General features: G+C 38.1%; 2 protein-coding genes across 5 annotated transcripts in view; one reads left to right on the top strand and one right to left on the bottom strand.

Annotated features, from left to right (window-relative positions):
* The window catches only part of CENPP (centromere protein P), a 215,819-nt gene that overhangs the window by 80,716 nt on the left and 115,894 nt on the right, over positions 1 to 19,209 (top strand). The window lies entirely within an intron of this gene.
* On the bottom strand, positions 441 to 8,300 carry OMD (osteomodulin). The gene is made up of 3 exons (XM_005605108.3): positions 7,961 to 8,300; positions 2,282 to 3,235; positions 441 to 1,733 (listed from the first exon to the last, which is right to left on the bottom strand). The coding sequence occupies exons 2-3, from the start codon at positions 3,219 to 3,221 to the stop codon at positions 1,405 to 1,407; spliced, it is 1,269 nt and encodes a 422-aa protein (XP_005605165.1). The 5' UTR covers positions 3,222 to 3,235; positions 7,961 to 8,300; the 3' UTR covers positions 441 to 1,404.

The following is a 19,209-nucleotide window of genomic DNA, read 5'->3' as shown; positions in this document are numbered from 1 at the left end:
AACTGTAGATTAAATGAATGAACCAGTGTTGTTCATGTTTATTCTGGATTGTTGAGCTTGTCCCTGGGGGTGTTCTATTTCTGCTAAATGCTAGTAACCTACTCAAAGATATAAAGAGCATTCGACACTTCGTTTTAAACTGTCATCTCCAAAAAAACTTACTACTTGAAAACTGCTTCTAAAATATAGTTTTACTTGTCCTGTCTTTTCATATTGTCCAAATTGTTTCGTTCTTTGGGTTTCCTGTATGGGCAGCCCCAGATTGGTGTTTATTCCTTATCTGAGGAATCCTGTGAGATGTTAGCCTGGTAAATCAAGACAGTTCATCACAGCAGTTAGGTCATCTTCATTATAAGGCATATTTAAAATTCTTCGAAGTAATAGATTAAATAATACGTGATTTTTAAGGTTTTGAAGAAGGTATCAAAGCCTGTCTGTTGTCACGTTTTAAAGGAACTTTATTCAACTTTAGCACTATGTAAACAAACATTGGCTGATACATATATGTTTTTAATATATTGTGCTAAGAAATAGAAGTGTTTAGTAATGTTGATAGACTTTCTTAGGCTAACGTTAACTTAACCTTGTGAACAAAGCACTTATTAGCAAAAGTTTATGTAACTAAAACAAAGCAACCTTTCTCTAGTGAATTTACTATAAAAACGTTTATCCCAGTTAAAATGGAACACATAAAAGACTATTTTGGACAGCTGCTGAAATTTGCTGGAATACGGATTGTGATGAGATAACTTGGTATTTTTTAGTTATTCAGATACAGGGTTTAAAATTTTATGCCTTGTTGCTCTGAGAGAAAAACAAGACTAGTTGATTTTATGAATCTACGTGCTTTGGATCCCTTAAATAGGCTGGCCTCTTTTAAAAATCAAAAATATCATCCATCGATCTAAGTGGTAGGGCCAGGGGGTGGATGTCGTGGTGATGACATCTCAAATACAAGTGTGAAAGCTTTTCTGGAGATCAAGTCAAAGAAAATAATTTACTCCTTAAATGAATGGCTGCCTGTTACATTAGCGTAACCTCGTGGCATTTAAACTCTGTCCTCATGGTGATTAAAGCACATGGCTTACAGTTCTTAGCTTCTAATGCTGCTACTTTCATCATTCTCAGAAAAATAACTGTTAATAGAAATGGCATACTCACTTTTTCTTCTCAACATGATAATATTTTTGTTTATAGTTTAGTTTTTTATTCCCACCTATTCTATTTTTAAAGACTGGTATCATTTGACTAAGTTTTAATCCTATGTGATGATGCAGATATTACCAACAACTTATATTCAATCTGATCTTATACTAATACAAAATTCTAGATATATTACTGTGAGCTATGCATGATTAGTTAAATTTATATTGAATAATATTTTGTGAATTCATAAATGTATACCTATATCATTTCTTGCCATTCTTGACTTCCATAATAGTGAGGGTCAGTGTTTTCTTCTGTTCCTTCTTGTTCTGGGCCTTCATGAGAATCATCATCATCTTCACTATCAGCATCATCTTGAAATCTCCTGAAAACTTGAGTCTTCAGTTGTATTGTTGGACCATTAGTGCTTCTTTGTTCACCATAATAAATACTATGTATATGAGGGAAGCAGAGGAAAATGTATGAGTTTATTGGCTCTTTTAGCTTATTTTGGTCCACACGGATGTATGTTAAATGATGGTAATGTAGTGGATCAACAGATGGACACATCACTGTAAGATTGATATCTGAAAAATACAAGTTAAAAATTAATCCTGCTGCATTATATTCATAATCCTATATTGGACTTTATTGAAATGTTATTGTTGGGATATAGTTTAAGTAATTAAAATACTTTTAAGTGGAATTAGGTTCAGTTATTTTTTACAGTAGTCAAATAATAAAATGAAAATGAAACTATGAATGAATTTTATATTATTAAAATAAATGATGGCTTCATTCGCTATTTAAGTAATAAATTATTTAAGTAATAAATTCTTAGTAGAAACAATCTCAAAAAGAAAAAACTGAAAATCACCTATAGTCTCACTACTCGGGATATATATATTTCTTCATATGCTCTGTAGTACTATTTCTCAGTGTTCAAGGTGATAATAGAAAAGACTGTACGGTTTATAGCACACCTTCCTCTGAGGCCAATTTCTACCATTTCCCTAGCCAACCTCAAAGCAACCATTTTTAGCAATGTGTAAAGCATAGATTTTTAAAGATTTGTTCTTTAAAAGGTGAAAATACTATTCTTTCTACCTTTAAAAAATAATGAAAATTTACGTACTTTCAATTTCATTATTTTCTAGGTATAGGTGTTCTAAATTTCTTGGAATATAGAATGCTTGCTTCAGTTTGTTGTGTCCAACATTGAGCTCTATGAGGCTGGAAAGATTAAAAATATTATATGAGATGTCTTGTAGTTTGTTGTGTGACATTCTTAGAGCATGGAGTTTTGGAAGTCCTTTGAAGTAATTTTCTGGTATAGAAGAAATTGAATTATTTTCTAAGGACAGATACATAAGTGAAGAAGGCAAACCAAGAGGCATTGATTCTAATCTGTTATTACATAGGTTGAGTTGCATTAATTTTTCCATTTTGGCAAGGATTCTTTCTTGTAACATAGAATCATCAACATGATTATGACAGAGATCAAGCATAGTCAAGTTTACTAGCCCATCCATGGCATTTGTCTGCAGTCTGGAGATCTCATTATAACCAAGAAGAAGTCTTTCCAAAGACCTAGGAAGAGGAAATGGAAATTCATCTAAATTGTTATGCTGTAGGTGAAGTTGTAGTAGATTTGACAACTTAGCAAATACACCATGATCAATCTTTTGGGATTTAATTTTGTTGTGGCTGAGATTGATTTCCTTAAGTTGGGTTGCATTGATGAGTGAATCTGCGGTCACAGCCTCAATTTCATTGAACTGAAGATAGACTTGCTGAATGTGTGCTGGAATATTTGGGATAGACTTGAGTTTGCGATTATCACAGTACATTGATGATGGAAAGTTAGGTGGACAGAAGCATTCACTGGCACAGCCTAAAGTATGCCGATGAAAAGGCACTCTGTAGTCTACATTTTGACGAAATTGGAATTCTGGTTGGTAGACTTCATCTGGCTCTTGGTCATAATCTTCATCCCATTGATAACTTTCATATTGGCAATATACTTTGACTCCAAGAAAGAAGAAAATGACACATACTGGACTTAAAAAGCCCATGTTGTGTTTTTGTCCTATTCCAAGGGAGAAAGGAAATATGTTGTGAGAAAAGTGAGTTAAACTTAGAATAATTCTTTTATAAATTGACAGTTATATAAAACTTGTAATATCTATATCTGTATTGAAATATATAAGAGAATGTCCAGAATGAAAGGGCAATGCTCAAACCAAAACTAATATTTAAGTACCAGTAAGGTTGTATTAAAAAAAAAAAAATCACATGTTGCATTGAACCAGACTAAGTAACCATCTTTTAAGAGAATCTCAGTGTGTCTTGCTCACGAGACTGTAGATTTACAATGACAGCGTTACATCTCTCAACCCCACAGCCAGGTGCTCCCTCTACTGTAAATGCTGGGTGTTCTCACTGGCTGTTTGGTCCCTTCAGTGATGGTCACTACCCACAAGAAGAGAGAGCCTAGATTTTAGAGAGCTTTACCTAGGAGGTTCTTTCTTAAAATTAACCAAAATTTTCCCACTGCAGCTTCTATTTGCTGATGCTCTTTTCTGCCCTTTAGAAGAACATGAAACACTCCCTTTTATGTGAGAGCTTGAGATACTAAAAATAGCTATCATGTTTCCTATTAATGTTTTTTGTCCAAACCTAATCATGACTTCAGATTTTCCCCATAAAACAGTTTCTAGAATCCAATTATTTCATCTCTGACTGTACTTGAATAACTACTTGAATAACAAATACACAATATTTACATTCTATGAAGTTTTAGTTCCTAATAGGTTATTCTATACATTTTTCCTATTACCTTCCTAGCTTTCGTCTTTCCACTAATATTTTTGAGTGAAGTTCTAGATATACAGATATTAAAAACACACTATCTCCCAGGAGTTTAGGTCTAGTGGAGAATCAGACAGACATGCAATATGGTGAGTAGGCGGGTGTGTGGGGTGGGATTGTAAAGGAGGGTGCACTCAGCTTGAGAAGGACAGACCAACACTTGTGTGAAACTTGAAGTTGTAGTGAATGGTGGATTGTGTCCTGGATGAGGAGCCTGAAGGCCTTCATTTCAGTCCTGTCACTTACAAAGGTCAAGTCACTTGACATGTCTGCCTCTTGCCTCATCAATAAAGTGAGAATTGTAACGCTTGCCTCCTTATCTCACCTCGTAGTTGTTAGAGTCATGTGAGATCTGCATGTAAAAGTGCTTTGCAGATTGGGAGGCCATCCAGATGGAATAAGTATCTTATTTAGGAAAAGGTTAAAAAAAAGAATGATACCTCTTTTACTGAGACCGTTTTTCCCTACCCTTCTCATCCAGAGTTTCATGAGAGAATTAAGGTCCTAACACATCATTCTCTGTATTGAAATGACTTATCTCCTGTTCATCTAGAATGGTGCTAGCTATTATCGTCATTGGGATAATTGAGAAAATAGGTATTTAAATCACTTTCTCTGACAGAACCCCATTTGAGAAAGGCTGCCCTAAACCCTAACATCTTAGTTGCTTGTTTCTTGTCAGAAACTAAAACTGTATAGAATGTAAATACTGTGTGTATTCGGGATTTGAAGTAGCTGTTCCGCTAGTTAGAGGCCCTCGATCTTTTTTCTTCAGTGATGTTTTCTCCGATCTCCTCACCCTTCCTTCCGTACACCCACACTTTGGGCCTTGTTCTTAGTGGCGCTGCAGCCCCTTCATACTCTGACCACTACCTCCTGTCTTTATGACTTACTCTGTGTAGTAACTCCAACTGCAGTCATTCTCTGGTCTCAGTGGGACCTAAAATACGTTGATCCTGTTTTTTCACCGCCCCGCCTCCACACCTCCCAATATACTCAGTTCCTTCTTACCAGCCTAGACCCTGAGTGCGTCACTGTGTCACTCCTTCGCATGTGCCCAGACTTTCTGGCCCCTCATGTCCTCAGTCTGCTGGTAAACTCCAACCCTGTTAACTGCTGTCTCCGTCACTCTGCCCGACTCAGGCAGCTGAGTGTGACGGGAGAAAAACAGGACCAAGCCCACTGGTCTCACTTTAATTCACGACCACTCAGGTACTGCCCAGCCACATTTCCTTAGTCCATTCCTTTTCCCACTCTCCCAGACAAGCCTCTAGAACCTCATTCCCCATTGGGTCTGGATGATGACCTTGCTTGCTTTTTTTTACCAAGAAAATAGGATTAAACAAATTATTTACTCCAATATATTTTCTTTTTTTTTTTTTTTAAAGATTGGCACCTGAGCTAACAACTGTTGCCAATCTTCCCCTTTTTTGCTGCTTTTTCTCCCCAAATCCCCCCAGTACATAGTTGTATATTTTAGTTGTGGGTTCTTCTAGTTGTGGCATGTGGGATGCCGCCTCCACATGGCCTGATGAGCGATGCCATGTCCGTGCCTGGGATCCAAGCCAGTGAAACCCTGGGCCGCCGAAGCAGAGCGTGCAAAGTTAACCACTCCGCCATGAGGCCAGCCCCAACTCTAATATATTTTATTATATTTATTCTTATTCCTATCTACAGAAAATGCCAAAATAGCAATGGTTTGATCTTTTTAAACAATCTGTGATTTTGAAACTCATAAAGTTTCCTTTTGCAATTCTAAATAGACCCCATCTATTGTTCCTTCTTATCCGTGGGCTTCGTGAAGGACATGGCATTTGAAGTAGACTTTGAAGGAATGTTAGAATTCTCATAGAAGGAGAGAGGGAAGCAGATTTCCAGATAGAAGAGATGAGCAAAAGCACACAGGCAACAAAAGTTGCATGATGGCAAGTGGTAATGAGCTGTAGAAGGAGCAAAGAGGACTGTTAATGGCCAGTCTGGACACAATCTGGAGGGCCTCACTTCTGACCTAAAGAATTCACACTCTGGGGCAAACACCTAACTTAGTTCATTCATATAATTGATCCATGGTCTGTACACTGCAGTGTTCATGCGTGACGTAGGAGAGAGTCCTGGGAGGAAGTAAAGTGAGAGAATAGGCAGTGTCGAGCGCTAGCTGCTGAACCTAGTGACCAGTGCTAGATGCGTGAACGTGGTTAGTAAAGCACCTTACAAGTATTAGTAGTTATTTAGTTAGTTTGGTTGGGGTATTTCAGTTAACCATTGTCTTGAATTATTTTTGAGGATGAGGCACTGTGTTTGTGGCAACACAGAAATGAAGAAGACAGGAAGACATGGTCCCCTCTGTAAAGAGCATACAGTTTAGTGGACAAGAGAGACAACACAGCGAATCGTATTCTCAGGCAGAGGGAAATATGGCTTACAGCAGAGGCACCAGTGCTGTGGGAGCAGTGGCTTAATCCTGCTTGTGGGAGACAGGAAAGTCTTGGTAGGGATCATTTGGTCCACATGTTGGGAGATTAGCAGGAATGGGTATAGAACGCCCTGTACATTTTACTTACTGGCTGATAATATTTTATGTATTTATAGTATTTTATTATACTCATTATAGTATAGCATATTAACTTTTTCAAGTACTTGTCATACTTCATTTCAGTCTCACTGCACCAGGGAGTTGAGGTCTGTAAGGTTCTGTGTCCCAGAGGGATGAAGTAGAAGCAGAGAGGCAGAGACAAGCAGCTGCGTGGTATCAGGCCACGTCAGGAGGGGTCTGGGAAGCTGATGGTTACACTGGTGAACTTTGAAAAGAGCCTTGCTCATCAGAACTCTGAATTTTATCCTTGTGTTGAAAACATTAGCAATCGTCAATCTGTAGCCTTACATTTGAGAATTAAAGTCACAACTGTCCTTCAACAGTTTTGAGTAAAGTGAACAAAGTACGTTATAGCAAAGTAAAATATATGTTACCAGGTTTTAAAAATTATCCATTAATGTGTATTTCTCCTATCATAACTATAAAACTTCCTGTGTCATAGCATTTCTCTTACTTGGAAAAAAGCACTCGTGACTTCATCAAGAAAGTTCTAATTAAAATTGTTAATTGAAATGAGGTAGAACTTTGTTCTGGAAAGTTTAAAGTAATAAGAAAGCCTCATAGCATTTTATTAAAGACTTAATTGTTTTATTGATATGCCATAGAAACTAGAATATAAGAAACCAAGTGTTAGTATATGGTTCAGAATTTTTCCAAAAGTAGTTTTAAATTTAACTCTGTAAAATTGAAGTAGTATATATCACTTTACACCCAACGCCTAAGAAAGTGAGACTCTTTTGCTGTTAAAAATAGGAAAGTCTCAAAATTAGTTTTAGCCATAGTAACATTTAAATCTTAGTTAACTGAAACCTAAGAAGCTAGATCCTTCGGTGCTAGATAGTATCGTCCCTTTGAGAGTCATATGAAAACAAAAATATTCTAATGTTAGGGATTTGTCCAGTAGAGAAATTGTGAGACAATTTTGAGAATTTTTGAGGAAATTTTTTCTAGTGAAATTTGTTCAAATACCCATCTTCTCTACACCCAGAACCTCGAGCACTGCTCAGATGTATGGCTCAAAGGCTTGCCAGTTTTTTGTCATTTAAAGTTGAGAGAGAGAGAGAGAGAAAGCAGAAAATGATCTATTAACCGAGAATCTTTCATTCAAAGTAAAAAACATCTAAACAGATTATTTATTGGGTAAATCTTAAGTTAGAAAATTAAATTCACTATATTACTTCTTTCCCTGAATATTTTGTCTAATCAATGTTTTACCAGATATTGCTTCCAAAAATTGTGCTTTTATGATGGCTGCAATCTACTTTAATATTAAGCAAATCAAATATACTTTTTTATGTTTAACAGTAGGACTACTATCTTAAAAAATTGAAAATTATTTTATCATCATACCTGTTGAGTTTGCTTTAGTTTTCAGGGGTTGATGAATTTGCAAATCCAGTAAGTGAATCAGAAATTCCTAAATTCTTTAACCGAGTCTCTTAAAAATCCACAGTAACTGTGTGTCCAGACAGGGCTGTCCTTTGAATTACTGTAGCAATTTAAGCAAATATAATCTGCTTGGAAAACACTTGGGTTGAATTAAAATTATGTATTTCTTTTCATTATCCAAAGCTTTGTAGATTCAAATTAAGATGCTTGTGTTCTTGGTCAGATTTATGTGGCTGGCTTCTTTCTTTTCCCCTTAATTTTGGTTTGAGGTGTGGCAAGAATTTCCTCTAATATGAAAGGCAAACAGAACTAAATGAAACAGCATGTACTGATTACTGTTTTTATTTTCATTTTCGTGCCAAAGAATTCTTCAAATTAAGGTCCACTGTAACATGGAGCTCAGTGTCCCAGCAATTTAAGGTGGAACTGAGTCATCTTGAGACAGCGGTTGTCTGGTACCTTGTGTTCACATCAGTGTTTCCCTTTGTTAAGACAAGGAACCAGCATTAGAAGCAGCTAGCATTTCATACCTAGTTTATTTTTTAAATGGAATAGATTGTCATTGGTGACACAGATTACATATATAACTTCTGCATACAAAGAATTACACCTTTTTTCCTATCACTATCCTCTTTCTCACCTTCCTCCCAAATATACCCACTAGAATGCCTTCGAATAATCTTTGAGATAAAAACAACAGTTGTTTGCTCAGGTGCCGATCTTTAAAAACAAAAAGAAAAATTAGTCTCTTCGTTGTAGAATTCCGTGTCTTGCACTCAGAAGGTGAATCTCTGATTTGCTTGTTTTTAAAAGTACACCAAAAACTTTTATACTATCAAATAAGGTGGAATGAGTAACTTCTGCTGACAACTACTATTGCCTTTATTTTGCAGGTGTGGAAAATTTCCTCATTTCTCTGCTGTCCCTCCTGAAGAGTAGCAGCTAACTGCTTAAATGCTGTATTTTTATACTAATGTTTTCATGTTTTAAACAGAGAGTTAGTTTATATCTCTTGGCAGTGAACTTTGAGTTCATTCTTTGCGAGAGTCTTTCAAGCTTGTGCAAACTAATAAGGTAAAGTGAATCCTGGAATTTTGTTTTTGTTTCCTCAAAATAGTGTTTCCCATTAGGTTTTTACAAAGAATTCACAAGATTTATTTTGTTATACTTTAGATTTTTTAAAAGTATACAGTATTTCAAGTGATGCTTTGGCAGTATCGTAAAAATCTCATCTAGTATTTGAGACACTGGTATGTAAAACGTGGCAGAGCATATTTGGGCCAAGATTTCATCTTGTTACTGATCTTTTTCATATGTTTTCTATTAGTCTTTGTTCTTAAGCCTCAGGCTTGCGCACTAAGGAAAGAGAGCATATCTGTGTACTTTTTTAAAACATTATTTTACATGCCCTCACAGTTCTTTTGCAAGAATGGTTTAAAATCAACAGCTTAATTTTTATATAATTCCTCACTTAACTCTGTGATTTGAACTTAGGATAGTGATTATGTTGTTCATGCTCCTAACAAATGTGAAAAGAACATTTATCAATAGATAGCTAGAACCACAGAATCAGAAGTGTCTAGGAATTTATGTGAGGTGTCCAGGATGTTTAGGTGGCGAGGATGGAAGTGGGAGAGGGTGGTTTCAGTCAGGCCTTGGAGGGAAAGTAGAAAATGGAAGTGATTGTGATGGGTCACTGTCTCAGTTGGGTGGTAACAATTGTAGCAATTGGGGAGAGAAGTTAATTAGATTGGTAAAAAGTCTAAATATACTGTATGATTATAATTTGATTGAAGTAGATACAGTATCTCAAAGCTGAATAATGTAGTGCTGGCTAGGAAAGATCTGACTGAGACCTGCTTAATTATGGTAATAAGCATGAATGTTTTCATTCATTTATTCATTCAGCTAAAATTTATTGAGCACCTACTTTGATCTGGGCAGTTTTAGATGCTGGGGACTCAGCAGTCCAAGTCCCTGTTGTCATGGGGGAGGAAAACAGAGAGTAAACATGTATCGAGTGCTGCAGAATGTTACATGTCAAGGGATACAAATGAATGAGCACTTCTGACTCCACTGTGAGGTGTGCTGGACAAGGCGGTCATGCGACTGTGGCCGGTGGGGAGCCAGGTGTCTCAATGGTGGACGGAAGTTACAGATGAGCAAGGGGAGGCAGAGGGATCGATCCATGTGGGGAGAGGTCAGACTGGAGACGTCAGTGTGAACTCACGCTGAGCTTAGCATACACACAGGTGGCTGCATCTGAACTGTTCATAGATGTGTGTGTAAATTCGTGCCAGTGTACACACACCTGTCTTCTGGCTCTGTCAGCCAAGAGGGCCTAGCAGCAGTGACACTCCAGCAGCAATGAGCACACCCAGCACCCATGTCTATACCTTCTGCTCAATTTTGCCATGAACCTAAAACTGCTCTCAAAAAATCTATCAATAAAAGTTTTTAAAAAGGAAAGTTACTATTTTTTTTTAAGATTTTATTTTTCCTTTTTCTCCCCAAAGCCCCTGCTACATAGTTGTGTATTTTTAGTTGTGGGTCCTTCTAGTTGTGGCATGTGGGATGCTGCCTCAGCATGGCCTGATGAGCGGTGCCACGTCCACACCTAGGATTTGAACCGGCGAAACCCTGGGCCGCCAAAGTGGAGTGCACCAACTTAACCACTCGACCACGGGGCTGGCCTCAAAAGTTACTATTTTATATAGTTTAGCAAAGACCTGAATATAGTGAGGGCACAAGCCAAGTTGGTGTCAGAGGGACAAAAGTCAGCACAGCTGGGGTGGAATGATGTAGGAGGAAGGGTAGGGGTATCCTCATAGAGGCAGCCAGGGCCAGCATCAAGATGAGCATATGCTTCTGACGTGCTTGGAAGTCTCAGCCTCCCAGCGTTCTAAATCAATCGTGTTTACAAGGCCAATATGACACTTAACTGATGAGCTGCTTCCCCCAGAAAGACCATTTAGGCAGCCGTACAGAAATAATCCAAACACTAGATGTCACATTCGCCCCACAGACATGGTTCGTCTTTGTGCATCTGCCCCTACAGGGTTGTGAGGAGTTCGTGACCCACCCTCACTAGCTTCCATTTCCCTCTCTTTCACTTTTCCCATAAATGGTGCCCCCATCCCAACCTCACTCACTCTCTTATGTAAGCCAGAAGTTTGGGAGTCCTCTAAATCAGTGCATCCCAAAATGTGGTGGGAGGTCCATCAGTGTCTGAATTAACCAGGGCTACTGGTTTAAAATTCAGGTTCCAGCATCTCTGAGTGTGGGCCCAGGAACTTACATTTTTAACAAGTGTCTCAGTTGCCATGAAAAGTTGAGAACTCCTGATCTAAATTACCTTCCATCCCTCGCTTTCACATTTGATCTAATATTGAGTTCTTTGTGTTCCAGCACCTAAATATCTTTTTAGTGTGTCTCCGTCTCTTGGTCTCCACTGTCGCTGTCTCCTTTCCAGTGAGGATGTCTCTCACTCATGTTTTCAGTAGTGTCTTGACTGGTCTCCCTGTGTTCACATATCTCCTTCTCCAATCCATTTTTCGTCTTGTTCTGTATAAAAATAAATCTAACTGTACAATGCTTTAGCTTAAAATCCTCTGGTGTTGCTTCATATTTTAAAATAAATTCCAGATATGGCCTTCACGTTTGGTAAAGCTCTGACGGCCTACCTCTTTCCCTTTCTTGGACCAATTGACTTGTGTTTCTGGGCTGTACACACTGGCCTTCTTTCTGGAGTAGCTGCCCTGCTTCTTCCCCACTCAGGCCTTGGACATGCTTTTCCCTCTGCTCAGAATGCTGAACCTTCCCACCCCTCAAGCCAGCTAACTCCTGCGTATCCTTCAGATACCAGCTGATCCCAGTTTTAATAAATTATAAATGTAATTATTTATCTGCTTTCTCCTTTCTAACTAGCTAGACTCTCTTATGTACTGCCACCCAAATTGTTCACAGTGGATGCTCAGTACATATTATTTGAATGAATGAGTAAATGAATAAATAGTATTTTTTGAGGTTCTCCTTCTTTTCTATTTTCTGAATGTCTTTCTAACTTCTTGCCTTTTGGAGGAAAGATGCTCCTGGAGAGCTGCCCCATACCAACCCAGAGATTAGTCCTCCTGCCTGAAATGCCACTGTTAGCACACGCTCGATGAGTTGCTTCTCACTCTTCCACTCTCCCCAGTGCTATCTGGGACTCCTACACCACCACCAGTGACTTTAATTGTTGTGGCCTTGAGTATCTGGTCAGGCTTGTTCTCCTTGGCACTCTTCTTTTTCGTAATCTGCCTGACTTCTCATTTGCTGCTGCTGCGTTGTTTGGTTTGACTTGATCTGCATATTTCTTTTTCATTAATATCTTCCAACGTTAAGGTTGTCCGTTGGTTTTATGTGGTCAGTAATTTCTTTATTTCTGTTCTTCAGCTTACTAAGTCTTTATTTTTATGTGCAGTGGGCTCATTAATGATATATTCTATATATAGAAAGGATAAATATAATGAGTATCTGTAAGATACCAGGATTAATGAAACAAACGTGTTTATTCACCATCCGGCTTAAGAAAAAGGACATTATTAATGCCTTGGGAAACTTTCCTACTAGTTTCCCTCTCTCTTCCTTCCAAGGGAACCACTTTTTTGAATTATGTGTTTAATATTCTCTTGCAACCCATATATACTACATATGTATGGATCTGTAAACCATGTATTACTTAATTTTGTGCTTTTGACTTTTAGATGGATGATGTACTTTTCTTTCTTCACTCAACATTCACTACTTCACTGTTGTATACGATTCATACTATTGTATGAAAATGCCAGCATTTATCTGTTTTCCTCTATGAAAAGATGTTTAAATTGTTGCCTTTTTTTGCCATTATGAATAATAATGCCATGAATAGTCTTGAACATGTCTCTTGCGGGCATTTGCATAGTTTCATTAGGGCGTATACATTGGGTTGGAATTGCTGGTCAGAGGGGATCCTCTCCTTCAGCTGCACAAGACGTCACATTATGTTCTCAGGTAGTTATTCCGATGTGCATTCTCACTGAGGGTGAGGAAGGCTGCACTTATTTCAGGTCTCACTAACACTTGCCGTTATTGAACTTTTCTCCAATTTGATAGGTACATAATGGCATTCCTTGTGGTTTTAATTTCCATTTTCCTGATTACTAAAGAGGTTGAACATCTTTTTCACATGCTTTTCAGCCATTTGAGTTTCCTCTTTTGAGATATACATGTTAATATTTTTTGCTTATTTTCTTATTGTGTCATTTGTCTTTTTCTTACTAATTTTTAGCAGTTTTTTATGTATATTATGGACATCAATCTTATGTTGGTTATACATGTGACTGTGTCATCGTTTTTCGTTGATTCTGTTGGGGTTTTCAGGCACATATGAATTATATGCAAATGATCATTTTACCTTGTTTCTAATTGTTTTTGAGGGGATAGCTCTTTATTTCAAAAAGACATTTTCCAAATCTAGTATCCTGACAGTTGGACTGTTGATTTATGTTTTTCCCAGTTAGCTCCCAAATAAACTGCATGAGATAAAAGTACATTTCCAATCAATAGGCTGCATGATAACAAAACTAGCAGACATCATAGAAACCTCATCAAAAAAAGAGGTACATAGAGAAGAATTTTAAAAAGACCAGCACACTACCTATTGCAGTTGGCAGAGAGAGTAAGGGCGCACTCAGAGGCACATGGAGCGGCCAGGACTCTCCACTCTCACAGAGCAAAGTTCCAAGATAATATATACAACTAAAAAGTAGTTGTCTACATGATCCATTCAACATTTCTTTTGCACCAACTGGGCTAAGTCCAAAGCAATAACATTTTCAGACCCAGGAAAGGGTGATAAGATACATTTCCCTTGGCCAAATTAGTGGGGAAATACTGTTTTTTGTTAAGGGACGAGAATGGGCTATATGGATCCAAGAAGTAGAATTGCTGTTACTTAGGTTTATTCAGGTTAATAGTTATTAAAAAAATTTATAAAAAGAAATTTTGGGGAGAAGCTTGTACTACTGGAGGTGAAAGTTCTGGGGTGAGTATGTCTGATTGGTGGAGTGGGAAAATGATTGGATGTTTGCTGGGGGAAGTGGGAGCGTAGACCAGGAAGGGGCATGAAAGAGCCTTATGGGATGATAGAAATCTTTTATATCTTGATGTTGATCTGCTTTGAACAAATGGTGCTAAGACAAGTGGATATCCACATTCTACCACATGCAAAAACTAACTCAAAATGGAACAAAGACCTAAGTGTAAGAGCTAAAACTTAAATTTTAGAAGGAAATATAGGTGTCAGTCTTTATGACCTTGGATTAAGCAACAGTTTCTTAGATGTGGCACAAGAAAGAAAAGAAAAAGTAAATAAATGGGGTATCATCAAAATTTAAATTTTTTTGTCTGTGCCAAAGGATACCATCAACAAGTGAATAAACAACCCACAGAATGGCAGAAAAATTTTGAAAATCATATATGTGATAAAGGACTTGTGTCTAGAAGAGATAAAGAACTCATACAACTCAATAATAATAATAACCACCACCACCAATTTAAAAATGGGTGAAGGATCTGAATGGACATTTCACTAAAGAAGATAACAAATGGTCAGTAAGCATGAAAAGATGCTCAGCATCGCTAGTCATAAGGGAAATGCAAATCAAAACCACAGGGAAGTATCACATTCAGTAAGATGGTTGCAATCAAAAAGATGGACAATAACAAGTATTGGTGAAGATGTGGCGAAATTGAAATCCACGTCTATTGCTGAAGGGAATATAAAATGTTATAGCTACTTTGGAAAACAGTCTACAGTTTCTCAAAAAATTAAACATAAAGTTGCCATTTGACTCACCAATTCTACTTTTAAGAATATACCCAAGAAAAGTGAAGACATGTGTCCACACAAAAACTTGTACACAAATATTTATACCAGCATTATTCATAATAGCCAAGAAGTGGAAACAAGTTATATGTCCATCAACAGATGAATGGATAAATAAATGTGGTCCATCCATACAATGGAATATCACATGGCAACGAAAAGGAATGAAGCACTGATAGATACTACAACATGAATGAACCTTGAAAACGTTATTCTAAGTGGAAGAAGCCAGTCACAAAAGACCACATATTGTATGATTCCATCTATATGAGATATCCAGGATAGGCAAATTCATAGAGACAGAAAATGGATTTGTGGTAACCTAGGACGAGCAGTAAATAGGGAGTAACTTTTGATGGGTACAGGATTTCTTTTGGGAGTGATGAAATTGATTGTAGTGATGATTGCTAACCCTGAATATACTAAAAATCATTGAACTATATCCTTTAAATGGGTAAATTCTACAGCATGTGAATTATATCTCAATAAAGCTGTTCTTAAAAATAATAGTGATGGAGAGGCCGGCCCGGTGGTGCAGCGGTTAAGTGCGCACGTTCCACCTTGGCGGCCTGGGGTTCGCCGGTTTGGATCCCGGGTGCAGACATGGCACCGTTTGGCAAGCCATGCTGTGATAGGCGTCCCACATATGAAGTAGAGGAAGATGGGCATGGATGTTAGCTGAGGGCCAGCCTTCCTCGGCAAAAAGAGGGGGATTGGCAGCAGTTAGCTCAGGGCTAATCTTCCTCAAAAAAAATAATAGTAGCAGTGGAAATATAAATGAATATAATTGACTATGAATTGATTATTTTTGAAACTGAGTGAGAAGTACATGAATGTTCATTATATTGTTTTGTCTACTTTTGCTTCTATTGTAAATTTTCCCTAATGAAAAGGAAGTCTTCAGTGCTCAAACTGCAAGTCTTAATGTCAGGACTCCATACGACTGATTGTGCCCTGTGTGTAAAGCCAAGAATGGCATGTGCTTTTGTCCCTTGGCCTGATTTGTCCCTGTGTTTTTGCCCCTTCAAGCCTCTGTAACCTCTTCCCCTGACTGGAAGGATTTGTTTTAAAGCAGCTCTCTTCATTTCCATGTTGTTTCCCCAAGGGAGAGCTACCACTGCGAGGAATGCTTATCTTGTTACAGCGCTGGTCAGAGCTTATGGGGTTGGAGGATCTGTTTCAGGGCTCCCCAGAGCCTTGAGAGAAACTGTGATAAATCCCTTCAATGACACTGCATGCATTGGGAGAAAATGCCACCTGCCAGTATCTCTGAGCAACAGAGCACACAGTACATCTGCATACAGTGCGTGTAGTCTGCGGGAGAGCTGGGAGGGAGGGTGGGCTGCTAGGATGAAAGAAGGTATGTAGGATTAAGACACATCCTGTTCTTCAGATGAGAATAGAAGTTTTTTCCTTCCCTTTGCTAATAATCGCCCTTCACTGAGTTAATTCAGAAACATGGATTGAGCCAAGGCAGTGGGCTAGCCTTTGGTGAGGGGGAGAAAGAGAGGATACAGAGATGACTAAACACAGTGCTTACATCCAAGATGACTCCAATCCTTTGGAGAATGTGAAGAAAAGACCATGTATAAATAGCTATGACAAGTTAGATTGTGATAAGTGCAAAAGAAAAGCACAGTCAAAATACTGGGAAGATTCAGGACAGAGAACAAGAAGCCACATCTGTTTATGGGAGAATCAGGAAGAGCTGGGATGGGTGACTTTTTTTCTTTTGAAGGTTGGCACCTGAGCTAATATCTGTTTCCAATCTTCTTTTTCTTTCTTCTTCTTCTCCCCAAAGCTCCCCCAGTACATAGTTGTGTATTCTAGTTGTAGATCCTTCTGATTGTGTTATGTGGGATGCGGCCTCAGCCTGGCCTGACAAGCGGTGCCATGTCCACACCCAGGATCTGAACCAGCAAAACCCTGGGCCTCCGAAGCGGAGTGTACGGACTTAACCACTTGGCCACTGGGCCAGCCCCCTGGGTGACTTTTGACATGGATGTTTGAGACTGGGTAAGATTTTGAGAGATGTAAAGGGTGGTGTGAACAAACACAGAGAAGCCAGAAAATACAAATCATGTTTGAGAAACAGCAAGTAATCTTGAGCTGGAGTAAGCATGAAATAAGGAGTTCAAATATCATTTGAGTGTAATCATAGACAGTCTTGAAAGCTAAGTTAAAAAGTTTTTGTAATTCAATCAGTGGAAACTGTTGGAGGCTTTTGATGAAGGGGCTGACATAATCAATCCAGACAGCATACAGTTCTGTTTGGTTGGTCATGTTAGAGTTGGATTTGGCAAAATGAGGCCAAGAACTGATTTTGATACTCTAACTAGAAAATGAAGTGATTGTGATAGACCGAGTTGGAATAAAAAGGAAGGAATGGATGCAGGCCATGTCGCAGGAGGGGCAGGACTTGGCACCTGGTGGCCATGGGGGTGCTAGAGGGTCCTGAATAAACAGCACTGCTCAAGTTCAGAACCAGAGCAACCAAGGGAAAGAAAAGGTCAAGAGGGGTAGTGTGGGTTTGAAGGAAATTGTTTCTGATGTCGACTTTGTGTTTATGGCTCCAAATGTTTGGGTTCACCTTTGAGAGTTTGGTATTCGGGGCGAGGTCCATGTTTGAGGGTGAATTTCAAAGGCCTCACCTTAGAGGTTAAGCTGAATGCTTAGAAATGGACGAGGGGCGAAGAGGAGAGGCCGAAAAAATATTGTGGCATCCTTGCCAGTAAAGAGCAACCGGCAGCATGGTGTGTGGAAGCCAGGTCAGCACAGACTCTCCAGAGGAAGCACCGCACGTGGTTTTCTAAGGATGATCACTGACTGAAGATGTGTGTGATCGTGGTTGGAAGCATAGTGCTGGGATCAAATCCTGGATCCACCACAAGTTATTGAATCTTTGGCCCCAGTTCCCACATCTCAATGCAGGTATAAGTACAGTACCTGCCAGCTACGTTTTTGCAAGGATTAAATGAATAAATGCAAGTGAGGTATTTGGAAGAATGTCTGAAAACGTCCTTTAAGTGCCAGCTGTTACTGTTTAATATCATTCATACAATAAGATTTTGGAAAAATAGACTCAAGAGAATTGTTGAGTCAATTGCAATAGGATAAGGGCCCTGTGAGTAGAGAGGTAATTAAGACCGAGGTAAGACAGTTCTTTCTAAAAAAGATGGAATTATCAAGGAAAGAGAAGTAATGCAAAAGTTTGAGGAATAAAATGGATTTTTGTAAAAAAAAGTTTTAGTGACTTCAAGTGATTTTCTAGAAGTATTATGTTTGTTTCATGAATTCAGTGATCTTTTTTGTTTTTTTGGTGAGGAAGATTGGCCCTGAGCTAACGTCTGTGCCAGTCCTTCTCTATTTTGTATGTGGGACACCACCACAGCGTGGCTTGATGAGTAGTGTATAGGTCTGCACCTGGGATCCGAACCCGTGAACCCTAGGCCACTGAAGCAGAGCACATGAATTTAACCACTAAGCCACTGGGCCGGCCCCTAGTAATCATTTTTTATTGTAGTGTCTTGGAGGAAATACAGATACATGGTCTTTGAGATTATTTTCTACATTGAAGTCCTTAATAAGCCCAATAAGTTGTGGTAATTCATTTGTTTCCAATCTTCAATGGATTTCAAGTGAGTAATATTTTATATTTACCATAAAATGGGTTTGTGGCAGAAAACTTCAGTACAGTTTTGGTTGTTTATGATTTTTATTAGTGATTTGTTTTTGCAAACTTATAACCAAAAATGGTTAACAGCTGTGGAGTGAAAAACACAAACATTAACTACAGGAAATTAGTTGCAGTGGTTTTAGGAATCATTTCCAGTATTTTAAAATTTTTGCTCTATCTTCACTGTTTAGAAAAAGATTAACTTAGCTACCTTAAGCTCCACTACTCACATCAGAGACTACTGTTTACGTGATTCTAACCTTAGCATTAATCTTATTAATTTAATTATTACTTTCAAGAACTGCACTCTTACAATTTCAGTAAACATTTGACTTTTACCTATGTTCTTAATAAGTACCATGATATCTACAATCTTATTTCTATGATATATTGTAGAAAAATGTATTTTATTTATTAAAATTTTGGAACTGTAATATTTTAATTTTAGAATTATTATTATAATATATTCTTTTATTTTAAGGACTTCATAATCGTTAGTTTTTTTCGTCAGTCAGTAATTGTCCAGTATAATAGTTACTTGTGTTTTATGAATCTTTATGGTTACGAAGCACTTTCATATACATTTTTATCACTTGATCCTCATAGCAACCTAATTGATCAGTGTTC

This window comes from Equus caballus, chromosome 23 (genome assembly GCF_041296265.1).
Source record: "Equus caballus isolate H_3958 breed thoroughbred chromosome 23, TB-T2T, whole genome shotgun sequence".
Taxonomy (NCBI): domain Eukaryota; kingdom Metazoa; phylum Chordata; class Mammalia; order Perissodactyla; family Equidae; genus Equus; species Equus caballus.
The sequence above is the reverse complement of the archived record's forward strand: the minus strand, read 5'-3'. Positions and strand labels throughout refer to the sequence as shown.